General features: G+C 42.5%; 2 protein-coding genes across 3 annotated transcripts in view; one reads left to right on the top strand and one right to left on the bottom strand.

The window, feature by feature from the left end:
• The window catches only part of LOC138247151 (C-type lectin domain family 2 member B-like), a 77,671-nt gene extending 73,941 nt beyond the window's left edge, over nucleotides 1-3,730 (top strand). For both annotated transcript variants that reach the window (XM_069201893.1, XM_069201892.1), the window contains one exon: nucleotides 2,754-3,730. In XM_069201893.1, coding sequence (XP_069057994.1) covers nucleotides 2,754-2,778 — 25 coding nt within the window. In that variant the 3' untranslated portion in view covers nucleotides 2,779-3,730. The remainder of the gene's footprint in view (nucleotides 1-2,753) is intronic.
• A 7,062-nt stretch (nucleotides 3,731-10,792) lies between these two features.
• The window catches only part of LOC138303587 (zinc finger protein 182-like), a 35,007-nt gene continuing 17,823 nt past the window's right edge, over nucleotides 10,793-27,976 (bottom strand). Inside the window, exons 6-7 of the mRNA XM_069242853.1 lie at nucleotides 21,697-21,786; nucleotides 10,793-16,112 (exon numbers count right to left, since the gene is read on the bottom strand). Coding sequence (XP_069098954.1) covers nucleotides 15,361-16,112; nucleotides 21,697-21,786 — 842 coding nt within the window. The 3' untranslated portion in view covers nucleotides 10,793-15,360. The remainder of the gene's footprint in view (nucleotides 16,113-21,696; nucleotides 21,787-27,976) is intronic.

Genomic DNA, 27,976 nt, shown 5'->3' with positions numbered 1-27,976 from the left:
CAACAGTGGAGTCACGGCAATGTCGGACTTGCGTTGCAGGTCGTGGTCGTTTCATTCAGCACGGTCCATGGAGGGGGAGACGGCTGCGGCATGGTTGAAGTTGTTCAGGTGTCACTGAAGTCAGAAACTAGCATAAAGCCAGTAGATGAACTCTTTGCTGTCCCTGGGACTTCAGAGCAGGAGGCAAACTCAATTCAAGCCCTTAGAGAGGGGGATAAAACAAATAATTTTAAAAAACTTACCTCTTTCCTTTGTCATCTGCCACCTCGATCCTCTTTAGGCATCATCCCAGCATTCACTGGAACACCAGCACAGGCTCCCCAGCAATCCTGGCACTGCTTTCATGCTAAACCTAGCATGAAAGCGGCATCAGGATTAGTCTGAGCGGCTTGGACTGTCACTCAGACACAACCCTGGGGCCTGTGCAGTTTCTCCAGTGTTTGCCTACCCTGAGACAGCCGGCCAAACACATGGGCACTTAGGTGCTCCCTCTTCTCCTCCTCCCTCCCATGGCCCAGCCCTCCTTTCATATGCTGCTGGCTGATCCAGCAGCTGAAAGATAAAATGATGAAGAAATATCATTTTATTTTTCAGCTCCTGGCTTAGCCAGAGGGGTGATGCTCTTTTGCCATTGTGAAGGAGCCGCCTCTGCCTTAGTGTGCTGTCCATGTTTCGATAAGGAATTGAAGTTAGCTCTTGGATTAATGCATGGAAGTGGACTTGTGAAATATATAATGTGTGTATAATTTTATGAATCTGTGAATATACCTAAGCTGTACACATCTAACCACTCTTGCTTACAACCTAATATTTATTTTATGCACAGTGACTTCCTTGTGTACCCCATTGAATAGATGGTTAGGCAGGTGAGAAGTCATTCCCATAATTGCAAGGTAGAGTATGTGAAGTGTAATAGTCCTAGCTCATTCTGACGTGGGAGTTAACATTCTGAGACTTTGGAGCTGGCAAATCGTAATCGAAAAAGCACAAGTAAAAGCCCCGAACTAATCAAGATCAAAAGGTTAGAGTGGTGCTCTTTCTGTGTACTAGAATTCTAGATACCGAGTCTGAGGTGGAAAGTTACATTCCCAAGCCTCATTGAGTACTTGGGAAGCAATGAAGAAGCAGCCAGTGTCTAGCTCACAGGAAGTTGAACCTGGGTTTGTGCAGCACAAATGTTACAGTTGCAAATAAAGAGGTTAATGTCAGGCCAGGGTTTTGGGCACGCAACACTTCAGTATCTCAAAATCTAAGAAACAATGAAGACAGTACAAGTGTAATTAAAATAATAGAAGGTATGTAAAGAACAAACACAGTAACGCAAAACAATACAGTGCTGAATCCAGGTTACAGGGTTATGCACACTATGCAGTGCTTCTGCTCGCTGTATGATCGTGAACATGGGCGAAATACTATATGTACAGAAGCACAAGGCCAATGCAATTGATTGAATATTAGAATAGGTCATTGATGTTCACTGACATACCTGTCCACACCGTATTTCTGCACAAGAAAAACATGGATGGTCATGTGTTGTAATAAAACGTGCTACAGAGGCGGGATGTCTACCTGTACTCAAGGTCAGTGGACCTTCCACCAATACCATCTTGCCTTCAGGGTCGCTTAAAATGTGCATCCCAAGGTCAATCCGGGAAATCCAGTAATCCTCAGAGGGGGAAACTGATAAAGAGACAGATGATAAAATAGAAATGTAGTAGTACAGGTGTCAATGTTCTAACCATCTGAAGCCTCTTGGCGGTTATTTCATGTTACAATATTCTGTTCTATCATCACATAGGGGGTTATTCTAACTTTGGAGGAGTGTTAATCCGTCCCAAAAGTGACGGTAAAGTGACGGATATACCACCAGCCGTATTACGAGTTCCATAGGATATAATGGACTCGTAATACGGCTGGTGGTAAATCCGTCACTTTTCCGTCACTTTTGGGACGGATTAACACCTCCTCCAAAGTTAGAATAACCCCCATAGTCCCTTAAACATCTCAAGTGCATTAGGCCCCATTTCCATGAATATTTAGAATGACTACGCCTGCTAGTTCTTTGTGGGGTAACTAGCAGTGCCATCACCAAGTGCCAGTGACACCACCTCAAATGGTTACACATTCTATCCTCTGTGTTCCAGCCAAACCTTAATGAAAATACAAGCTTCTTGTGGGTTAAGAGTTCTTGGCCTTTTCATTGCTCCACTGTGCCAACTATTGAGCAAAACAAAATGCTGCTTGGCATTAAAAAAAAATTGAATAATGAAACCAGAGGTCAAATTTTCATCGATAAATTTCCCTTTTTCCATATTTTTCCTGATTGGCAGATATCCCCGGCCAGTCACTGCTGTTTTTAAACTTTGAAAATCATCCACATGCCTAACATGCTCATGCCAGTGCCTGTTCCAAATCACCCCCCAAAAATGCAGATGCAAATAACCTCTGCAGTGCCACTAAAATGGCATTAGTAGCCTGGGTTTCTATTGGAAAGGGAGACTTGCACTACTAAATTAGTACAAAAAGTGCAGAGGTCCAAAGTTTTTATTCAGAGCATGGTGCGGGCACTACCAAATGCTAGAGTTGGCGACTACCAAGGTTGTCTTGTTGCCACCTAAGGCCTGGTTCTGCTATCGTCTCAATACTACCTATTGTTTTATCTCATTATCACAGGTATTTTGTACCACTGTGTCTCGGAGAGTTTGAGCAAACAGTATTTGTGCTAACCACAACTTTCATTTCTTTTCTCCCAGAGCATCCTGCACTAGGCTGAATTAGGTGGCGGTGATGACGATGATGATGAATGTTTAGCACAACATGAAGCCAATATATATATGTGCACTAGGACACTGCTCCACCATGGTCTCGGCTCTTCAAAGCGATGGAAGGCTCCTACTTCTTACACTTTCTCCCAGTCGCTTACTTGGAGTATGGAAAGGGAACATGTTTACATCTGGATTGGCCTAAGGACTAGCAAATTACTGTTATTTTTGGGAAATTATGTGGTTGGTGATGGTCCATTCCTGATGCAGGTACTGCCTGATGCATTCACTTCATGTTGTGACTTCCTTTTGAGTGTAATATGTGTGTTGTACCCACATGTCCATTTCAGGTACTGTTCTCACTTTCATCTCATTTTCATTGTCCTTATTTATCTGTCGAGTCTTACTAGTTTTTCTTTTGCTTATGTGTGACATTGTTTTTAAAAAAATGAATGTACTGTGAGGCTAAACAAATTTTATATGTTAAACAAGCATTGTCCATGGTGTGCAAGAAGACACAGACAAGAGAGATCTGTGGCGTTATGGTGGCCTTTTCATTGCACTATATTTATAAAGTGGCGCAATACATGCATTGCGCCACTTTGTAACCCATTGCGCCACATTATGCCTGCGCCAGACATAATGTATGCAAGGGGTGCGTTCCCCTGTTAGGAGGCCTGTAAAATGGTGCAGTGAAATTTACAAGCTTTCACTGCCCCTTTTTTATTGCCATTTTTAACCACCTAAGGCAGGCGTTAAAATGATGCTCCCATTGTTTTCATGGGCCTCCCTTTAGTTTGCAGGATTAGCCCCATCATTTTTGGTGGTAATCCTGCAAAGTGCCACAATAGCATCAAAATGTTTTAAGCTATATTTCTAACGATTGCCATGGTGTACCGTATTGTAATGCACCAGTCCTCACAAGAATAGCGTTTGCCTTGAACTGACAGTGTTTACCCATGCTATGAGGACCGAACCGATCCTCGCAGCGTGGGATATATATATATATATATATATATATATATATATATATATATATATATATATATATATATAGAGAGAGAGAGAGATATCTATCTTTCTCCTCCTCATCAAAGGGCATGATACCGTCACTCAGAGTGCAGTTAACCAATGGATAAAGTGGCCTGACCCATAGCCCTCTTCTGTGTGCCACAGTGGATGGAAGAAAAATGTGAATGACACAACAGCAGACCAATAGACAAAAGGGACTGGCTGAAAGCCTTTGTAACTAAGTATATTATACATACAATTTTAGTAAAATATTTTTTTTGTTTGGCTAACACGAAATTAAATGAAAAAACACAACACAGATATAGGAGAATAAAACAAGAAATCTCTGAGCATTTGCTGGTTTTTAAAGTCTTAGCACAAAAATCAAACCTATTGGCTTGGACAGTCCTTGCTAATAAATCACAGCCAATACATGTGTGATGTACGCAATCAAAGCAGGTACGTGGACATTACACATCCAAACTTTAAAAAACAGACTAACATGAAAGCAACACTGATGTAGCACTGGTCACATCAGCATTAAAATGTATAGTATAGACATGATCAGGTCAGACCTTTCCAAGTTCTGCCAGACTAGTGCACCAGGAATCACAATGTTTGCCCAATGGGGCTAAACAGAGAACTCAAGTAGGTCTAGACTCTTGATGCCGGGTCTGGAACTTGAAACTGCCCCGATTCCAAAGAAGATGGTACACAGACCTTAATTCACAAAAAAAAAAGGAGGGGTTGCTGAAGGGAAATTCAGGTGGTATCTTAGGACCTGATATCTTCCCAAGAAAATAGGCAGGGCTGGCATGGAAAGATGGTAATACTATGTCTTGCTCATTGTGTCAAGCTGTCCATAATGCAATGAGGCACCCTGAAAGATCTCGCTCTCCAGACTGTATTGTTTTCTTTAGAAACTGGTTTTGTAAAATGTTATCACCAAAGCTGTTCTAACATGCGCACGTGTATATATAGGTGGACACTTCTATGGTTCCTGTACAACTTTTTTACAGAAAAACATTGACAATTGCAATCTGTCCATACAAGTGAATTTGTATGCACAGCCAGCCATTTTTCAAATTTTTGGTATCATGATTTTCACAAACAATTTCTAAAGAACACAAGTAATGGGAAAGGCACATGGTCCACAGCAAAACCAGACCTGTATGGTGTTCCTTATGCTTGTTGGTTTTTGTGAAGGATGTCACTGGAACTGGAGAAAGATATCACTTTGGGATCTTCACTGAATTACATCAGGAAGGAGAGGGGCTGTCTTGTTACAGCTGGTAGAGCACTGACATGAGGGTCTTTTGTTACACCACCAGCAGACTAACATTTTAATTCATAAGAGTGAGCAACTGCGATGCCTAGTGCATGTCCACGAGGGGAGGTATTGGTAGGAAGAGGTTCCTTTGTGAAAGTAGCACCTAGTACAGTGGTCTTCAAACATTTTAGGGCCGTGTCCCTCCCCAGTGGGGTAAAAAAATATATTGTGCCCCCTCTACACATTTTTCACAATTATTCAGTTGATTTGGCAATGCAGTTATGTTCTGTTACTGATTTAAAAACTCAATCAAATGCGTGATGACAAACATATTCTGGTCAGGTGGGCCTTACTAACATGTAAAAGTATTCAAAAGTGGAGAAGAGGGGTTTGAAAAGCATTTGGAGTTCCTTCCCTTTTGACACATACTCCTAGCTTGGATATAAATGACAAAAGATGTTAGTGATGGCCCATGACAGAGTGGTTTATTGCTGCTCATTTTTTTAAGCTTAGAACAAAGCGCTGTTATCAGCATAGTGCTTCTAATGGCCAGAGTCTGATGCACTCCTTGGGACCACTTGAGGTCCCCCAGTTTGAAGATCCCTGACCTAATGTGGTGTGCCTTTAAATACTGTTAGCTAATGCCAACCAATTGGAGTCATGCCTGCAGCAGCCGGTCAGATGGTGGCCGGCCCTACACCAGCCAATCAGGGCTTCCCCAAGTGTACATCTAAGATTAGGCGACGTCAAGCAGTCTTTTTAGCTCCAATCGCTATGCACTGTGACAGTTTTACTTTTCGTTTATAACAACAAGCTAAATAGTAACCGTGCAATGGGATGTGAACTATAAAGCTGGAATAACGAGTAAATATTGTATATAGCTGACATGAGATAAAGTAAGCTCGACAAAGACGTGATAGCCACTTATTTTTTATTTTCTTTGCACCTTTGTCTGTGGCACTTTATTTTACTAATTTCATTAGTGTTTTTTAAATTGTCCACGGTGCCGGGTGACTTTTTGTGAGCTCTGACGGGAACAAGAGAAGGTCCGAGTTAGAGGGAAAGAAGCAATGGCGGAATATTGCTAGTGTCAGAACAGCTGTCACAAGGAAATGCCATGCAGCCCTTAGTGGCATCAAATGGCAGGCTGGCCCTGAGCCTCTGGCACCTGAAGTGAAACGCCGCTCCTTAGCACATGGCCCTCATGTTTCACAGAATGTGCAATACCTTTTTTGCCAAGTACAGGGACAGCCTTTTCCAGCTCACAGAGGTCTGAACAAAGCCGAACTCCAAGAACTTATCTGGTGTCTGAGGCAGACAGATCATTAGAAGGGGTATGCAAAAAAAACTGAAAATAGGCATACAGAGCAGTGCAAGGGCACTCTGCAGTCCATGCACTTCAATACTAGCAGTCAGTAAACTGGAAATATTCCTTTGGGCTGTTTCAAGATGTGAATGAGACCCTTTGTGCTTTTTATCTGATAAAGGTTGACGACCAGATAATGCTCTCTTTAGGAATACTTAGCAAGGAGTGTAAAAAAAAAAAACACAAACATTTGTAGTTCAACTATGGGAAATACTACCTCTGCCCCTCACAGCTGTGAGCATGTGGACAATTGGTAGGTGTGCCCTGGTGCTTTCTTGCAGTAGAAATATCAGCTTAAGCAACAGAACTTTCTTCAAGAGGTAATACTCAATGTGAAGAGTGGAGGAGCTCCATTTACAGCTCTTAACACTCAGGCGTAAAAACAGCCCTGCGTGGTTGCAGGTAAAACACTCCAGCTGGTATCCAGTCCCTGTGGCCACCATAAAGGGAGAGGTTAACCTGCTGCAGGACCTCAGGAGACAAAACACTACCTCAGGAATTCAGAAAAACATCTACATTTGTGTTATGTGAAGCTTCCAAACTGCGTGGCTAATGTTTTTTTTCTAACACAAAGTAGGTAGTGGGAGGCACGATTGTAAATAGTCTATGTCACGGGCAGTCCTCCTGGGTGGCATACCTACCAATTGTTTTTCACCCACTATGCCACTCTAGACAGAGTCCCACCTTCTGCAAATCAGTCTGACCCGGTTACTCATGGACACAGTCCAACCCAAACTACCAGGCAAGGCCCCTTCTAGAAGGGAACACAAGAACCCGGTAATGTTTTGGCCTTATTGGGTTTTATTCAGTGAGGTTGAGTTTGGTCACTTAGGCTGTTATATTAAGCATATGATGGACTGGAATACGCCCCAGTTGTCACCTGTACCTGATATTTATTCAGTATTCCGTCCATCACCGGTCCATCACCGGTTTGTTGCAGCTGAAACCTTAAGTGCAACGGTGTGCTCAGACTTCACCCCACGGGTTAAGCCCAAACAGGTGAAATGGTTTGAGGTTGCTTATGTTCCCTTCTGGAAAGGGCTTAAATGGGCATTTGACAATAGCCTGTTTTGATGTGTCAATGGACAGGGATGCAACCTGAGTGATCACCAGTGGCTGATTTTAATTCAAGCATTCCATCCACTACCTTGGTATTTGTTAATGTTTTTTTTCTTCATAGTTTGTGTTTTGAGCAGTAAAAATATGTCCTGTATCCAATGAGATTAAACTACGTAAATATCCTCCTTTTGTGCAATGCAACAACTTGGAGCTGCCTTTAGACTGCACAGAATGCAAAGTGCTCTTGTTAAAGAAGCCATGATGGGCCACAATGCCAGTCACTGGTGACTGCATGACAGCTACTGGATGTCTTGGTGCTGCCTCTCTCCAGTTCAACAAAATGTATGATTGTGCTAGTGAAAATACATTTCAGATACTGCAAACCCATTTGTTTAGTTTGTGTTAGGGACACTTTAGGTCCTGCATACATGAACTTATCAAAAGTGGAATTTTAAATAAAAGAAACATTTAAATGAATTTGAAATCATTGCATTTGTGAAATGTGTAAGTAATCTGCCAGGGAGAATGAATTGAAAAATGTCTAAAATAGTGCATGATTGTTTATGTATTTTGTTGTCAAATTTGTTTTCTCATTATAGCATCCTATGAAGCCAATAAGTCCAAAACTTTGAGGCAAAAGAACATGTTAAATGTATGTTCAGGATATGGTAATCCATATTTTAATAATTTTGCAAACCACTAATATGAGTATTCATTTTATCGAGCTCAGATGGATGAAGGATGGATTAAACCAAACCTGTGATCATTTGCCCCAAAGTGTATGGAAAGATCTCCACAGCAAAGGTCCAAACTACTGGCCAATTTATCAGACATGGAACTCATGACTTCTTCAATTAAAAAAAAAACAACAATGCCCATCTCAACTAAATTGGAAACATTATATAAAATGTGTAATTCACAATCTTTGAATGAGGTGTCCATGCATCAGAGAGATTAATTTAAATGCTGAAGTCAAGACACTGTAGATTAAGAGAAAGAACAGAACTGGATTGGGCCCAGTCAGCACTATCCTAGGGTCTTAGAATAATTTCTGAAGAAAAATGTCTGAGAAGGTAAAGTTCAGCGCGGGAATACTAAAGGAAATGTTTGAGGAGGAAGCATCACTGTTGAATTGCTTTGGGTGGGAGGCGCAGTGAAGAGTTCTATGTTTGACATTTCAAAATGAAATTTTAAAAACCTGGATGAGGCAGAACGCTATAGTCAAAGACAGTTCCACAAGGTCAATACCCCTCTGGTAAAGGACCACTGAAATGTATTTGCTGCTGCGGAGCAGAACATAGCGGGAGAAGCTGCAAATTCAATCCGACCAGTGATGCACCTCTGGTTGATAGACAAGAAGGTTGGCCCCGGTCTCCTGGTTCTCAGAGCACTTTTTAGCCAAATTTTGTCTAAGTCCTCAGCTTTTGAAAAAGTGGTCATTTGGGCACCTTTGGGACCCAACCAAGGGTCTAGGACAGATTGGGCACCTCTTAGGGGTTAGGACTCCCTCAGCCTGAGCCCAGGTGCCTGTTGTGTCCCTGTGGCTCTGAACAGGAGGCCAGCAAACTAGCCCTTGGAGTCACTTCTGGTAGTCCTGGTGCAGGTGTAGATGCAGGGCTCAGCAGCAGGGGTGACCTCTGAGGGTTCCAGGCAGGCTCCAAGCAGTAAAGCATTCCTTCCAGGCACAGCAGATCACAGCAGAGGAGCATGGAATGTTCCCTGCCCTGGCTCCAAGCTGGCTGCAGTGACAATACAGGGTTGTTAAGCCCTTTGATTTGCAATAGAGCACAAGCGAAAACAAATTTGGGAGTTTTTCACTACCATGACATGTAAGACATGTGCAGCCTTTTAATTACACAGCACCCTGCCTTATGGGCTACCTAGGGCCTACCTTAGGGGTGACATATGTCATAAAAGGAGAGTTTAAAGCTTGACAAGGGGGTTTAAATGCCAAGTTGGCATGGCAGTGTGACACTGCATTCAGGCTGCAATAGCAGGACTGGGACGTGTTTTAAAGTGATACTTAAGAGAGTCGCACAATAAGTGCTGCAGGCCCGCTGGTAGCACGTAACCTACAGGCAGCGGTTATATGCACCACTCTACCAACTACATAAGCATAAATAAATTAAATATGCCAATTAGGTCTATGCCAATCAAACCAGGTTTAGAGGATTGAGTACAAGCATTTTAACACTGGCTACTAGAGGTAAAGTACACAGAGTCCTAAAGCCAACAAGGCAAAAATTAGAGGTAAGTAAGCAAAAGGTTTGGGGGCAGACCACCCTAAGACTGACAGGTCTAACAGGGAGCAAGTGAGAGATAGTAAAAGGGCTGTTGCCACTGAAAGTGTAATCGTGAAAGTGCTGCATATGTGGCACAAGACAGTAGTGACTTTTTTCCCCCCAAACAGCTGTGTTTTGGGACATGTAGTTGTTTTTTACTATTAAATACAATAAGGTGGGAAGACCTGGGATCTCTTTAGCAAGTACTACTTCACAGAAAGTAAGGAAACTGTCAGCTTCTCAAATCGATTCAGATGATGTTTACAAGGCATTGCGTTACAGGGGCCGCCATTGTCTCTAGGCCTACAATAACATCACCACATAACGTGCATTTGTAAAGCACACGTTCACCCAGAAGGGTATCTTGGTGCTGAATAACACATGTTCTTTGTTACCCTACTCAATAGTACTCCTTTTATTGACCTCAGAAGGGTGAAAGGCTGAGTGGACCCGCCGGGATTTGAACCTGCAACCATGAGGTTGGACACAGGCCCCAACAGTGGACGCGTTAGTCGATTAAGTCACCAAATCCGTCCAGCAATCATCTATGGACTTCCGGTTCAGAACCATGATCTTGGTTTCAAAAGAGGCAACAGTGGTACTGCTGTGCTGGTTATAGGACACTTGGAAGCAATCTGGAGCCACTGTCCTTTTAACTAATATGTGCATTAGTGAAGCAACAGCTGTGAGTTAGACATCAGCAACACAGACTGAGATTCACAGTTCAGAGTCACAAAAGGGAAACATTTGCAACTCTATCCATTTGGAAAGTTATAACAGTTAGTTCATTTGACCACTGAATGATCAAGCCACAAATTGGGCAAACAGACAATGTAATAACAAAAAAAAAAAGCTCTAACATGTCGAATGAATTCTAATACAAAAGTTTTCTATCTTCGAGGTGTTAATTAAATCTAGATTTCCTGGTGAATGAATATAGAGAATTATTCATTTTGGGTGACCCCCTTTCTGCCCGGTATTATTGAAGGAAGTATGTTCTGCTCTGGGAATAAGAAGTATTCTTCCAATTTATATCTAAAGTAATGTGTGTATATGTTTATTTTGTCTTTAAATACTTTCAGAAATCACAAGGTTTATTTGGATAACATCCAATCAAATTCACATATATACATGTTTAAGAATACATTTAATTTAATACATCAGACAGTCCTCATATCATACAAAATGTACAAAAATCTCAGTGTTTCCATTTAAAAAAAAACTAATAACATCCAAAGGTCTTCACTCCTATCACTCTACTTTAATCACTAACATGTAGTATAGTAATGTCAACAGATTTAATTTGATGAGTTGGACCTATTTCTTCTCTAACTTTTATAGACCTTACATAATAAAAGCAGTAGATAGAATCACTGTCCGGCAAATCATGGGAAATTACCAACATTTAGAGTGATGCATTAATACAGTTAAGCCCTTTATGCCGCTGAAGCATTATTTTTGTCCCTATGCCTGAATTATAGATTAAGTTTAAAAATCCCAATCTAGAACGCATCAAGTGCTTGTGGAGTGTGAAATCTGCTCGTTACACCAGGTAATCTTCAGTTCCACACTCTACTGAATACTTAACAGATTCTTCAAAAGGTTTCTTCTTTGAGGTGTTTACAGTCTGCGTCATATTAAATTTTCTGCCTTCTAGTCCCATGCTTAGGTGGAACACAGTATTTCTAGAGTTCAAATCAATCACATTGGTTATTTCATTTATAGCTCATTAATAAGCAGATTCTTCTTCAAATTTTTAACTTATCAGCCGCTACCTATTACCTGAAATTTCAAATACCCATTTATGTAATTAAGTCCTTCAGAAACTATTAAATGGAATACTGTACTTCTGTCAATACATTTACAGGGGTGAGCCTGAACTTCAGCAGTGGACCCTAGGGCCTAGATTTATAGGCTTTTGATGTAGGGCAGCGCAGCAAGTAACCTTGTTTTACTGTCCTGTGTCAAAGGGAAAGGGCAGGACTGCGCTGTATCTTTGCAACACAGTGTATTGCTGTCCTTTCCCACTTCACTGGTGTCATTTTGGCTGGCTTGCATGCAGAATTGTTTTGCGCAGTAAGGGACACTTTCCTACACAAACACAATTCTGGGAGGCTTTTCCCCTTTTTCTATGTGTGCTGCACCCCTTTTTCTATGTGTGCCGCAGAATGCAGCACACACAGAAAGATGAAAGAATGAGGAGAAAGAAAGATATTTCTCCTCGCTGCACCGCCCTTGGGGAGGCATAAGGTTTTGACTTATCCTCAGGTTTACATGCCCTTGAAAATCTGGAGATGTGTCAAAACCCATGGGTGTTGGTTGGGAACACCCACTGCAATGCCCCAGTAATGTTTGCCTAAAGCAGAGTAAGGCAATGCAGTCATTTGCGCTGCCTTGCCTTACTCCATAACTATCAAGTGCCTTTGAGTGGCCTCATAGATATGGTTGAAAGGTTTGCACCACTGTTGCGTCACTGCAGCACAAGCCTTTCTTAAATATGCCCCTAGGTATCCCCTATTTTTTGTACTTCCAATACTGTCAAAAGGTGTTACATGTGTTAAACTGAATGGCCACATAGTGTTGTGGTACAAGTTCAGAATAGTATACCCCCTTGCAGAGCAAGAAATAAGCCTTGTGTCCTAAACAATGCAGTAAGAGAATACTGTAGAAGAAATGTCCAACAAAAATACAGTGACGTAAATATCGACAACCAAAATATCATGAAGGTAGGTCTATAAAGCTAAATATGTTTACTGTACTTAACTTCACATATGTGTCTTTAAAGCATGTGGTTATGAGATAAGATTAGGAAATCTATATTTAACTTCACAAAATGCTGGTTGTCACAATTTTGGCCAAGATATTTTTTGTAGGACAATATTTATGTTCTTAATGTTCTGGCATACAATCTTATTCTCCCCTTTGTCTAGCTGTGGGCCTTCTGGCAAGTCCCTGTAGCAGAATTAACTTGAATGATGTCAAACAAAACACACAAGTTCATTGAAGAATAGATCAAAATAATGCTGGTCACTAGGCATTTTTGAGTACTCACAGAGCTCCTAGGAAGCCTAACAATACTTGTGTGAAAACAGGGGTGGGGGGTTGTTGGATCTCCACTTCAATGAACATGACAGAGGACGCAATGCAACATGGAAACTGAACCATACCCAATACCCAGAGCCAGAGCTATGAACATCAGAATTTTAACACTGACCACATCAGACAAGTTTACATGCTTGTTTTAAATATACACTTTTCAGTTTTTGTAGGCTGGGCTGAACAAGGGAGAGCTACTTATGATTAGTTCGAGAGCTACTCGTTGGAGAGACCTGGTCTAGGGAGTGCTTACATTACAATACATGAAGTGCATCCTATCAGGAGCAGTAGTCACTGGCAGTGTCTATGCAGTTATTTTGCTGACTCTAGTAGCCATTCTGCAAATAAGGCTCCCCTCACTACAATCAACTTGTTCCACGTGATAAACTCTTTTAAGTATGATGTAAATAATTATATAAATGCACAATAATATTTTGTTATACCACTATAGCATCTAAGGTTGGATGATACAAAGTAACCAGGATCATGTAGCATCTAAAGCTAGAAACTACAATGTAACCAGGATCAATTATGCCATGTCGTGAGTGTAGTTATATGGGAAGTTATCCGCACTGCATGATGGGGGAGCAAGTTATAGTTAGTTTATTAAACTATAACTGGCCTATTTCATTGACCTTTGTGTCTTTTAACTTTAACTCGTCTCCTTCAAGGACCTACCTAGAACGTCACTTTAACCTTTGATTGTTTTTCAGTGAAATCAGTTATTTATGGTGCTGTTAAGCAACTAAGATGACTAGCCTGAGCAAACAGATGTGGAAGGGGGATGCTGTCATCTATTTTAAGCCCCCTTAAAATACTTGATGTTTCAAATTACTGAAAATGCATACCACCCCTCCCATTTTTAACCCACTGGTTTCATACTTGCATTAACAGCTCAATGCTCATTCACTTCTGTCTGCTTTTCAAGAAAGGCTTTAAATTCAACACATGCTATTCCAATAAAATGGCATGCAGGCAGGAGTGCCTCACGTTTGCCTTTCATTCAATATTTTATTGACCTGGTTATTCATTAGAGCTCTCTGGTGACCCTGAAGGTGAAAGAGTTAATTGACAGAATGCTGATTTGTCAGAAGTACATGTTTCACGCTGCATCTTTTACTGACATGGATGGGAAAGATGTCTGAGAACTAATAGAAAACAAGTCCCCATTTTAACTTTCTTGAGGACTAACCACAATATCAATGACAGAAAGAATTCCCTTATTTTCTTCCATTTCTCCAAGTCCCCTGTGTAGGAAATGCAGGTTTGCAGCTTGGACAGTTTTATCATAAATACAGAAAGTTGGCGCTCTAGTTGTTCATTAGAACACTCTGGGATTCTGCACCAGAATACTAGGGAATCAGCTGATAGGCTACTGCTGCTGTTGAAAGTACATGTTTACTCAGAATATAAGACTTTGTTCTCACATGGCTGAAGTACATAATGAGAACTTATACAAATGTGCCCTTTAGTTTCTGGAGCACTTAAAACATCTATGTGAAAAACAATAAAAAATAATAATAATAATCTCTTGAGTATGGTTCATCAAATTCCAGCAGAGTGGTATCCCATCACCAACAAATGATTTGTATTGTGATCCTCAAAAACACTTTCACTACAATGCCACTTAAATGGGGACCGTGATTCAGAGTCTTCTAATGGCTGCTCCAACATGTTGTCCATCTTGTGGCCAGCCAATCAAGGGGAGGGTTCCCTTGAGTCTAACCACCACAGACCCTGGCGGAAGGGGATCTGGATAAGCCCACCCAGCTCCCTTATATTAGTTTTTAGTAAATTTCAGGAAGCAGGGACTATGTGCCTTAGTCCTGTAATGGCTGCCACATCTTTTTTCAGTCTGTGGCCAGCCAATCAGGATTGACCAGTCCCTTTTAAGTTGACAAAGTATATTTGGGCACGAAAGTTTGGGTATTCCTATTTTAACTACTTCATGATCACTGAATACATGTGTAAATGCAAATTTCTCAAACAGCTGAAAAGATTTACACCAAATCTCAAAATGCACACTTTCTAAATACATTGTTTTGAGAATTTGGTGAAATTCCATTCAGCCATTTTTTCAGTAACCGTGACAGAAATTTCCTCTTAGAAGTAACATGGGAATTGAACGTTTTCAGACCCCTCCTCTTTTTCTTGGCCACTGCTTGCCAGTCGGGTATGAATCTTTACAGGAAGGAGCTAAAGTAAATAAAAACATTTTTGGAAAGATTTGTGAAGATTTGTCAAAAGGCGCCAAAGTTGTAAGCATAACAAAAAATGCTCTTCCTATGGACACTCTGACCTATTACTACACACTAGTGACAACATAGCACCATTGGTTTTCATTTGGTTAAATCACAGACTCTGGGCTTTCATGTAAGCTGCAGCATGCAAGGCCATGACTGGAGTTCCAAACAGACTTCCATTACAACAGTGATGTATCAATATTTAGGAATTCTGATGCTGCTACAATCACCATGCACCTGCCCTAGCTCAAAGTTTTGTGATGTATTTTTTCTACAGAGGATGATATGGTCCAAGTGTCTTTGTCTTGTTGGCACTTGCTAATAATCGGACACCACAAACTCCACCAAGCCTTTCTCTTTTGTGTGTTCTTTGATGAATAATAAGGTGCTCCTTCCGATTGAAGCTTTTTTCACAGCTAGCACACTGGTATGGTCTCTCTCCTGTATGTGTTCGTTTGTGCCGTATTAGCACTCCAGTTTGACTGAAGCTTTTTCCACATTCAGTACACTGAAAGGGTTTCTCCCCTGTGTGGGTTCTTTGGTGTGTGATTAGGGCAGACTTCGTTCTAAAGCCTTTTTCACACTCTAAGCAGCTGTATGGTCTCTTTTGGGGTTGTGGCCTTTGCAGCCTCATCACACCATGCTTCTGATAGAATCTCCTTTCACTTCCAGTCCATGCATTTGGTTCACTGTTCTGCAGTGTGTGTGTTTGATATGTGGGATGGTTAGAATTTGTCATTATACTCCCACATCCTTTGACTGGGTCCGATAGATTTACGCTGGTTGTTGTCAAATGGTACTGTGTTTGCAACGAGCTTCTGAAACCTCCTTCAATTTGAGTAATTTCCTCTCTTGAAATTTCCTTGTTGCTTTGGGGCCACACCTGACTTTGAATATGCGTTGCCTTCTTGGAGTAATGGAGCATCTTGGCTTCGGATTTTCCTGTGACTGATTTGAACGGTACTCCGTTATTACACTGTACGTAGTTCCCCCCAACCTGTTTCCTGGTAGTGGTTCCACTGCCTGTAAGATAAACAAAACATTTGGTATTATTTTTTACATGAAGAATGTCATTCACAAAAAATACTTGGGAACGTACATGTTAATTGACAGTGGGAAACCTTGCTTAGCGTAGAAGAAACATCTGAGTGGTAAATAATCTTGAGTAAAAATGGCCAAGCAATATTATTACTGACAAAAACCTTTGAGGGGGGTCACAAGTACGAGACATGTTTGTGATGGTGGGGGTCTTAGTTTAATGAAAGGGTAATAACTGAATTAGCAATATTAATCATGTAAAGTAGAAGTATTATGTTAAATTAACGGTTATCTTCAGACTACGTGGTAGGATTAGAATTGCAAAAAGGTGAAGACATAGATATAGGTTTGTGGTTATGTTTAAGAAAGAGAGAAGTAAGAATTTGTATAAGGGTTATGTTTACAGTTAAATTAATGAGAGAAAAAAAGAGGGTAATAACTACCAATAGGGCTAAGAATAGCACTGGGGCCCCCTTCTGTTTTCAAACGGAGAAAGACACACACAAATGAACTCTAAAATATAATATGAAATTCCCAAAATTTAAATTATGTGGTACTTGCAAAAATAAATATAGGCTAGGACCCAAGAGTTTTCACCTCTAGATTAAAGTCTCCACATTAATGTCTAAGAAATGTTTGCTCTCCTCTAAAAGGGGAGACTGCGGTGCTGTACATGAAACTTTACCCCTTGTACCATGATGTCTGTATTGTTTACTACGTGTCTGTAGAAAGGGGGATTCTCCAGAGACCTAAGTAGCTGCTCAAGACAGAAGAGTGTATTTTACCTTCACATTTGGCTGCTCAGTTCTGTGAACTTTCACAACCAATCAAACCCATTTTATACATTTTAGATATTTGGTATACACTTTAAACTTACTCAGGGGAGCAGCAGTGCTTATTACAGACACAATTTATCTTTTCAGAGACGCATCTAGGACAAGAAATAGTGCATGTAAGAAAGTGTGGGTGTGCATCTGTTGAGAGTGGATCACAGAAACAGGGATGTGTTTGGTAGTGCATTTGGCAACAGGCCACTAGAAGACTACTGAGCAACACACTGTATTCTTGTTTTACATGTTTAGATTATACAATTCCATACTGCCTTCAACATATTTACAATTACAGGCTACATAAACTGAAGTATCTGCCCAGAAAAATATTTTTTTTCTGTTACATCCCAAAGCAAGGAGTATTAACCCCTTCACTGCCAGGCCTATTCCCCCTCAAGTGCCAGGCCTTTTTTTGGATACTTGGGGCAGTTCACTCTTAGGCTCCCATACCTTTTTGTCCACATAAACAACCCACGCCAAATTTGAATCTTTTTTTTAACAACATCCTAGGGATTTTAGAGGTACCCAGAGTTTGTGTGGTCCCTTGGAGGAAATTAGTCAAAATACAGCAAAAAATGTTTTTTTTTTTTTTTTAAAAACATGGGGAAAAAAGGGCTGCAGAAGAAGGCTTGTGGTTTTTCCCCTGAAAATGGCATCAACAAAGGATTCATGGTGCTACAATCACCATCTTCCCAGCTTTCAGGAACAGGCAGACATGAATCAGAAAACCACATTTTTCAACACAATTTTGGAATTTTACTGGGACATACCCCATTTTTATTTTTTTTCTACTTTTAGCCTCCTTCCAGTTAGTGACAGAAATGGGTGTGAAACCAATGCTGGATCTTGGACAGCTAAACATTTTTGAAAAGTAGACACAATTCTGAATTCAACAAGGGGTCATTTGTGTAGATCCTACAACGTTTTCCTACAGAAAAGAACAGCTGAAATAAAAAGATATTGAAATTGAGGTAAAAAAAAAAAAGGCATTTTTCTCCATGTTTTACTCTGTAAATTTTTTCTCTGATGTCAGATTTTCAAAAGCAATATACCGTTACGTCTGATGGACGATCCTGGCTGCAGGGATATATAAGGCTTGTAGGTTCATCAAGAACCCTAGGTACCCAGAGCCAATAACTGAGCTGCACATTGCAATGGGGTTCATTGTATACCGGGTATCCAGCAATTCATTTGGTGAAATATAAAGAGTAAAAAATAGGCATCAAGGCACCCTTTGTATTTCCAAAATGTGCATAAGATAAGGTGTTGATAATCAGTGGTTATTTGCACACCTCTGAATTCTGGGGTCCCTATACTAGTACCTGAATTACAGGGCATTTCTCAAATAGACGCCTTTTTTTTTTTTTTACACACTGTCTTACATTTGGAAGGAAAAATTTAGAGAAAGACCAGGGGCACTAACACTTGTTCTTCTATTCTGTGTTCCCCCATGTCTCCTGATAAAAATAGTACCTCACTTGCGTGGGTAGGCCTAATGTCCATGACAGGAAATGCAACACGGACACATCACATTTTTACATTGAAATCGGATGTGTTTTTTGTAAAGTACCCAGCTGTGGATTTTGGCCTTTAGCTCAGCCGGCACCTATGGAAACCTACCAAACCTGTGTATTTTTGAAAACTAGACATCCAGGATGGGGTGACTTGTGGGGCTCTCCCCAGGATATGTTACCCAGAATCCTTTGCAAATCTCAAAATTTGGGAAAAAATAAAACAGCTTCTCCTCACATTTTGGTGATGCAAAGTTCTGGAATCTGAGGGGAGCCACAATCTTCCTTCTACCCAGCGTTCCCCCAGAACTCCTGATAAAAATGGTACCTCACTTGTGTGGGTAGGCCTAATGCTTGCCCCATCTGCCCACCGGTGGGCATAACAACTTTGCCCCCACCATCTATTTTTGAAAAAAAAATTCTTCCCTGGTGGGTCTTACAAAAATAGGCCGATGTGCCCCCAAGGGGGGCAGAAATGGCCAACAGTAATGTGCCCCCATGGGGAGCAACCCTTGCCTAAGGGCTTCCCCCCAAACAAAACACATATATACACACACACACCAATCCCTGGTGCCTAAGTGGCTTCTGCCCCCTCCTGCGGGGAGATGGGCCTAATAGAAGTAGGCCAATCTGCCACCATACGGCAGAAATGGCCTAAAATAAAATTGCCCCCCATGGGAGCGACCCTTGCCTAAGGGGAAACTCCCTGTCTGTAAAAAAACAAAAACAAAAATCCCTGGTGCCTAGTGGTTGTTTCTTCCTTTGGGGGGCTGATCGGCCTAATTAAAATAGGCTGATCTGCCCAAAAGGAGGGCAGAAATGGCCTTAAATAAATTTGCCCCCCCCAGGGGAGCAACCCTTGCCTAAGGAGTCACTCCCCTTGTGTGAAACTGTGAAAAAAATCCCTGGTGTCTAGTGGTTTTTGCCCCCCAGGGGGCAGATTGCCTTATTAAACAATAGGCCAATCTGCCCCTAAGGGGAGCAGAAATGGCCAAAAAACAATTTGCCCCCAGGGGAGCAACCCTTGCCTATGGAGTCGCTCCCCACATTTAGAAAAACTAAGAAAAAAATTATCCCTGGTGTCTAGTAGGTTCTGCCACCCTACCCCCTGGGGGCAGATCACCCTAATTAAAATAGGCCAATCTGCCCCCAGGGGGGGCAAAAAAGGCCTAATAATTAATTGTCCCATGGGGAGCGGCCCTTGCCTTAAGGGGCCACTCTCCTTATGCATAAATTAAATAAACAAAAAAAAGGAACAAAATCCCGGGTGCCTAGTGGGCATTTCTGCAGCCTGATGGCTTCACGATTGGGCTGCAGAAATACTTACAGAGGCATGAAAGGAAAGGAAAGCTTGGTCAGCGCGCAATTGAGAGGGGAGAAACAGTTTACTTGTATGATGAGCCCCAATTATAACTAGCAAATCTGGTTTGAGATGAGGCCCTTAGAGGCGTTTGTTTAAATGTGTTTTTTTGTCTAAATAAAGCAAACCATGCTTAACTCCTATTGGAGAAGGATTCTATCTTTCCAAGCTGTCACTGAGTGATGGTCAGTGGTTCTTGGAAATTACCATCTTCTATGTGGTGTCCTCCTAGATTTGAGCTGGCTGTACAACTCTGCATTTTACTCTTGCTTTACATCTGCTAACCAGCAGTAAATCCTCAGTGCTTCCCCCCTTGTACATGATGAAAATGGTATAGCCCTGATTAGCACATTTAACTCACATATAATCTGTAGTATATGGTACAAAAGTGTACCTAAGGCCTGTGTGTTAAATGTCACTAGTGGAATGCAGCACCCATTGTCCCATCCACTATGGTGACAGTGTACACCTGACTGTAGGCCTACACTCTGTAGACTGGCTGTGCAGTTTTAAAACTGCAAATTCAACTTGTCAGTATAAGCCCTTTTGACAGGGCTAAACCTTCCTTTTAAATAATAAGTCATCCCTAAGTAAGCCTTATTGCATATAAGGCAGGGTGCATGGTATGTAAATGTAGGAAATGTCAAAGCTTAATGTTACAAATTTGCTTACCATGAAAAGGGCCCAAAAGGTATTTTCACAATAGCACTGATGTCTGTCCCATATGAAAACAATGGGATGCATTACTACATACTAATAATGTATCCCCCAGATGAGGTGGACTATTTAAAAAAAAAAATCATTAAACAACTATATTTAATTGTTATTTAAAAGTACAATTCAGTGGTGAATTTAGATTTCATCTAAATGTTAAGAAAAAAAAAAACTTTAGAAAGTTATCTTTTAGTCCCCTTGATGAGGTGTGAACGTCCTTCCCGAGTTGAGACAAAGGCCCCAGGTGTGGGGATGTGTTGTTGTGTCCATGACAGGATGGCCTGTGGGATGGGACCAGGAATTTAATAAACTTTAAAAAGGCCTACACTGTCACAGGCAGATGTAGCTAACACCTAGGCTTGCCCCCCTTCTTTATCCTCCCAGCCAGGGAGGTTTGGCCCTGGCAAAAGGTTTATTTTGACAGGATGAAATGGCAGTTTAAAACTGCACCTTCTTGCCTGCAATGCAGACCTAAGACATGATTGTGATGTTTCTTAAGTGGTTAGCACAATTGGTACTGCAGGCTCACTAGCAGCATTTAGGGCCTGATTACAACTTTGGCAGAGGGGGTTAATCCGTCCCAAATGTGTTGGATATCCCGCCCCCCCCCCTCACCTCCCCCCCCCCCCCGAAAGTGGGAAGAACTAACAAACTTCCTGGAAGTTCTCCTCACAAAGGCAGAAAACCTGGGCAGACCATGGGTATAAGCCAATTGTGCCCTGTTTAGCAGAGCGAGCACAAGCACTCTAGCACTGGTTAGCAGTGGTAAAGTGCACAGAGTCCTAAGGCCAGCAAAAACGAATTAAGCAAGAAAGTGGAAGGTAACGGCAAAAGGTATGGGGGGGACCCTGTAGAGAGGGCCAGGTTCATCAATACTTAAAGTAATTTGTCACCCTAAATTGAGCATAGGAAAAACCTCTACAGCTGTTATACAACACAGAAACATTTGTCTGGGTAGTTTTTATTTGAAAGATGTTTTTCCAAACGGGTCTGCACTGTGGCTTGAGGAACTCACTAATTTCTTCACACTACATGAAAACTAAATTAAAATATACAAAACTAGAAGAACACTCAATTATGGTGTTTAGGTAGACTACTATTGGATCTATAGAGTCTACTATTGGATCTATAGAGACCACTTGGGTTTTATTTACCTGTGCTTCTTCCCTCATGCCTCTCCTGAGATTGTGTTTCAGTATGCAGCTTAGGACTGAGTGAGCAGATTGGCATAGGAGCTGGAACAGCTGCAAAAACAATATTATACAGATCACCCAGTGAGATAATAAAACAATGTTTGCTTGAAGGTTAATGGCAGATTCAAGAGCAACTATTGGCAAGGACTTTAATAGAATGCTGCCTTCCTCAGTAAAATCTAAAAAAACTGAACTATGATGATACCTGAAATAAAAGTACCTTAATACTGCCTTAACTAAAAAGAAGCCTGTTTATAAAAGTGAAAAATGTTGTGCAGACCAGTTTGTCTCAAAAGCCCTTCAGAACAACTTCCCTTCTCTCTGTACACAAGAAACACCCTCTAAGGCACTAAAATGATCCTAGACACTTTCAAAGCAACTTTCACCGTTGATATTCAAGGAACTGCCCAAGGCCAGAGGCTCTACAGATTCTCATTTGGACCCTCATACTCATCAGATCTTCAAGGTAATTCAACACTGCACTAACACTAACATGCCAGCAGCAACCAATGTCACCAACTCCCTATTCTGATGTATCTTTCCAAACAACCTCAAGGCCTACAGCATCAAGAAAATCATGGAGAAACAAATCCTTGAATTAAGAGATCCAGCCATCTACTGACTACTGTCTAAAGGCCCATTCCTCGTCAACTAATTGAAAAAGAGACCTTCCCCCAGGTTTCCAACTTATTGGAAGAAAATAACTATAAGGTTTCGGCACTGAAATGGACAATACCTTACCTCCAATTGGGATGATTTGAAAATCACAGTTAACAGGAGTGGAGTCACTGGCTTTATCTGTCAACCACTTTGACACAGTCTAACACCTTGCTCTCCTACAGAAGTGCACTTAAGCATACAATGAACCCTCCTATACTGGATCTGCTGCTACCTGCCTGATGGATCCAGCAGGAGCTCATTCCCATCAAATAGTTTTAATTCTTCCAGCACCAGCTGTTTAAGGTTCCATCGTCTCTATACTCCTGAAGAAGGTATACTTCTGCCACTGTCAGACTCAATCAGATCATTCAGTCAAGCCAGTTATATAAAAAAAAGTGAGATCCTCACTTTTGGTGATAGACCCCGTTAGCCAACAAGAGCATTCCAGGACCCATTACCTCTGTCCATAGGAACAATGTAAGGAATCTGTCAGTTCCTTGAACTTCTAGGTCTGAACAATATGCTAGATATATATATAACACCAACAAATGCTCAGAAGTGGCTGCAAAGTGACAGGTTCTAGCACGGAACAAAATCCTTTAATTGATTACATTTGACAGACTGAAAATTTACTATGAGCAACAGCACACTCAGGAGACAACTGAATAAAGTGCAGCTTCATTGAGACAGTCCTCTGGTTTTAAACTAACAGCATACAGGCATAGGGTGAACAAACTGGGACATTCCTTTTACCAAGGAACCTCCGGTCTTGATACTCATTCAAGGCCAAAGAAACCACAAGCCAAACATCTGCCTACGTATGACATTTTCTTGAATCTTTTAAAGGGAATCATCTCCAGTCGGTGCACAATTGCAAAGCATACGAACTTTGTATGTGTTACAGCAAAACTCTACTGACCATGCAGACTCTAGCTTTCTTTTAGAGTCTCAGCATTTCCTGGCAGCACCAGGAATCAAAAATATGTATGTCTTCCCACCATCCCGAAAATGAAGCCATATAGAAAAAGAAAAACTGATTTTCTTTTCATGACTATATTTTGTCTTCGTGCCAAGGTTGAATGGCTTGAAAACAAACCAACATGTCTCCTTTCTTGGATGTCACCTTCATTTATCTGCTCTCCTTCTGAAGATCACTCAGGTTTTGCATTAGAGCCATTCCTTGAGGGAACTCTGGTAATGAGGCAGGATGCTCTAATTATAGTCACTGAATCAACATCAGACACCTCAAGACCACTGTACGGAGAAAGTGCTCCACCTTTATCTTGAAGACCTCATTTTCAGCTGAGATTGATCAAGCCAGGATTTTGATTTTGGTATCCCTCATCCTATTCTCACATTCTTCCACTCATATCAGTGAGGGGGGATCGTGGCCGTAGCACAGTTCTTGAATTATTTGGTCCTACGGGCTTTCACTTCCCTCTACTTGAGCTTCTTTGAAAAGCATGCAACAGGTTCAGAATTTCAGGCTAATTGGAACAGGCTCTCACATCCTGCTGACCCAAAGAGAAAATGCACATAGTGTCTTGAAGAGGAATATAGGCCACCCCAGGGGCCACAAGATCACTGTAGGAGGCTGGCCTGGCTTGTAGTAGGGTACCAAGGGGTACTTACACTCTGTACCAGGTCCAGTTATCCCTTATTAGTGTAGAAGAGGTGTTTCTAGCAGCTTAGGCTGATAGAAGGTAGCTATAGCAGCGCAGCTTAGGCTGAACTAGGAGACATGCAAAGCTCCCACTATACCACTGGTGTCATATGCACAATATCATAAGAAAACACAATACACAGATATACTAAAAATAAAGGTACTTTATTTTTATGACAATATGCCAAAAGTATATCAGTGAGTACCCTCAGTATGAGGATAGCAAATATACACAAGATATATGTACACAATACCAAAAATATGCAGTAATAGCAATAGAAAGCAATGTACAGTCACAATAGATTGCAATGAGAGCACATAGGTATAGGGGCAACACAAACCATATACTCCTAAAGTGGAATGCGAATAACGTATGGACCCCAAACCTATGTGAGCTTGTAGAGGGTTGCTGGGACTGTAAGAAAACAGTGAGGGTTAGAAAAATAGCCCACCCCAAGACCCTGAAAAGTAGGTGTAAAGTGCACCGAAGTTCCCCAGAGAGCACGGAAGTCGTGATAGGGGAATTCTGCAAGGAAGACCATCACCAGCAATGCAACAACGATGGATTTCCAGACGAGAGTACCTGTGGAACAAGGGGACCAAGTCCAAGAGTCACACTCAAGTCGGGAGTGGGCAGATGCCCAGGAAATGCCAGCTGTGGATGCAAAGAAGCTGCCACCGGATGGTAGAAGCTGTGGATTCTGCAAGAACGAAGAGGACTAGGAACTTCCCCTTTGGAGGATGGATGTCCCACATCGTGAAGAAGCTTGCAGAAGTGTTCCCACGCAGAAAGACCGCAAACAAGCCTTGCTAGCTGCAAGGGTCGCGGTTAGGATTTTTGGATGCTGCTGTGGCCCAGGAGGGACCAGGATGTCGCCAATTGCGTGAGGAGACAGAGGGGGCGCCCAGCAAGACAAGGAGCCCACTCAGAAGCAGGCAGCACCCGCAGAAGTGCCAGAACAGGCACTACGAAGAGGAGTGAACCAGAGCTCACCCGAAGTCACAAAAGAAGATCCCACGATGCAGGACGACAACTCAGGAGGTTATGCACTGCAGGTTAGAATGTCAGGGACCCAGGCTTGGCTGTGCACAAAGGAAATCATGGAAGAGTGCACAGGAGCCGGAGCAGCTGCAAATCACGCGGTACCCAGCAATGCAGTCTAGCGTGGGGAGGCAAGCACTTACCTCCACCAAACTTGGACTGAAGAGTCACTGGACTGTGGGAGTCACTTGGACAGAGTTGCTGAGTTCCAGGGACCACGCTCGTCATGCTGAGAGGGGACCCAGAGGACTGGTGATGCAGTCTTTTGTTGCCTGCGGTTGCAGGGGAAAGATTCCGTCGACCCACGGGAGATTTCTTCGGAGCTTCTAGTGCAGAGAGGAGGCAGACTACCCCCACAGCATGCACCACCAGGAAAACAGTCGAGAAGGCGGCAGGATCAGCGATACAAGGTTGCAGTAGTCGTCTTTGCTACTTTGTTGCGGTTTTGCAGGCGTCCAGAGCAGTCAGCGGTCGATTCCTTGGCAGAAGGTGAAGAGAGAGATGCAGAGGAACTCTGATGAGCTCTTGCATTTGCTATCTAAAGAATTCCCCAAAGCAGAGACCCTAAATAGCCAGAAAAGGAGGTTTGGCTACTTAGGAAGGAGGATAGGCTAGCAACACAGGTAAGAGCCTATCTGAAGGATTCTCTGACGTCACCTGCTGGCACTGGCCACTCAGAGCAGTCCAGTGTGCCAGCAGCACCTCTGTTTCCAAGATGGCAGAGGTCTGGAGCACACTGGAGGAGCTCTGGGCACCTCCCAGGGGGAGGTGCAGGTCAGGGGAGTGGTCACTCCCCTTTCCTTTGTCCAGTTTCGCTCCAGAGCAGGGCTGGGGGATCCCTGAACCGGTGTAGACTGGCTTATGCAGAGATGGGCACCATCTGTGCCCATCAAAGCATTTCCAGAGGCTGGGGGAGGCTACTCCTCCCCAGCCCTGACACCTTTTTCCAAAGGGAGAGGGTGTAACACCCTCTCTCTGAGGAAGTCCTTTGTTCTGCCTTCCTGGGCCAAGCCTGGCTGGACCCCAGGGGGGCAGAAACCTGTCTGGGGGGTTGGCAGCAGCAGCAGCTGCAGTGAAACCCTGGGAAAGGCAGTTTTGCAGTACCCGGGTCTGTGCTAGAGACCCGGGGGATCATGGAATTGTCTCCCCAATGCCAGGATGGCATTGGGGGGACAATTCCTTGATCTTAGACATGTTACATGGCCATGTTCGGAGTTACCATTGTGACGCTATACATAGGTAGTGACCTATGTATAGTGCACGCGTGTAATGGTGTCCCTGCACTCACAAAGTCCGGGGAATTTGCTCTGAACGATGTGGGGGCCCCTTGGCTAGTGCCAGGGTGCCCACACACTAAGTAACTTAGCAACCAACCTTCACCAGGTGAAGGTTAGACATATATCGGTGAATTATAAGTTACTTAAGTGCAGTTGTAAATTGCTGTGAAATAACGTGGACGTTATTTCACTGAATTGTCAGAGCTCCCTATGGGTGGCAAAAGAAATGCTGCAGCCCATAGGGATCTCCTGGAACCCCAATACCCTGGGTACCTCAGTACCATATACTAGGGAATTATAAGGGTGTTCCAGTATGCCAATGTAAATTGGTGAAATTGGTCACGAGCCTGTTAGTGACAATTTGGAAAGAAATGAGAGAGCATAACCACTGAGGTTCTGGTTAGCAGAGCCTCAGTGAGACAGTTAGTCATCACACAGGTAACACATACAGGGCACACTTATGAGCACTGGGGCCCTGGCTGGCGGGGTCCCAGTGACACATACAACTAAAACAACATATATACAGTGAAATATGGGGGTAACATGCCAGGCAAGATGGTACTTTCCTACAATCACCTTACCAGTATGCTGTTGCTTTTGCAACACCCTTGTCAGGATATTAAAAAAAGAAAAACCGGTCCTTACTCTGGGTTTCCACCATGCTTTTGTTATTAGAGGCTACTACGGAAAACGTTAGCCATAGAGACACGTGCCAATGGGGCGGTCTCAGTATCTGACCTCACCAGTTGCTGTTGACAACTTAGTAAAGCTTAAGCTGCTCGCCACCAGTTACAGTTACCCTATCCCACACTCTTGCCCCTCCTCCTTCTTACTCTAGTCTATATCTCCCATGTCCCCTCTAACTCCTTTTACTCCTTTTTACTCTTTAAGTTCTAGCTCTTTCCTTTCTCTGAGACCCTCTCCTAGCCCTCCTCTCTCTTTCTTCCTCTCTTATCATTTTCATTTTATTTTCACTTATATCCTTTCTTCCATCTTCTCTATCTCCTGCCTGCTTTCTCCTCTCTTCTCCCTTACCTCCTTATGCTGTAGTCATACTGGCACTGTACACCAGACCATGAGAGCTAACTTCCACTGCCAGACTGACTTATTTGGTTTTAAATTGGTTAATGGTAACAGTCAAGTGCAAACCCTCTGCATCAAACAGCACGCACACCTTGGTGCATGCTCCAACATTCTCCTGCTCATGGTGTCCAAATACCAAACCATAAATGCAATAACATCTTGTCATGCCTAATCACAAAAAAACATGTCTCTACCATACTCTGTGCCTCACTATACTGTCATTTCTAGTCAGCACACACCATAATAATGTCAAACACTCCACACCACATCTCTTCTCTCCAGTAGCGGCTCGCAGGAAGCAAAAGGGGCAGGGCGGCACAGCGCATTGGGGGTGGGTGGGAGGGGAAGTAAATAAAAATTAAATTAAAAAAAATTACACCTCCATCGTGCGCCACTCCGCTCCGCTCCTCTGCTGGCTGCAGGCACAGGCTAAGTGTTGCCCTAATGGAGGAGCCTGCTTCTCACCACCCATCACTACATTGCACCACAACAAATGCTCAATTACACATAAACAAA

The sequence above is a fragment of the Pleurodeles waltl genome, chromosome 7 (assembly GCF_031143425.1).
Source record: "Pleurodeles waltl isolate 20211129_DDA chromosome 7, aPleWal1.hap1.20221129, whole genome shotgun sequence".
Taxonomy (NCBI): domain Eukaryota; kingdom Metazoa; phylum Chordata; class Amphibia; order Caudata; family Salamandridae; genus Pleurodeles; species Pleurodeles waltl.
The sequence above is the reverse complement of the archived record's forward strand: the minus strand, read 5'-3'. Positions and strand labels throughout refer to the sequence as shown.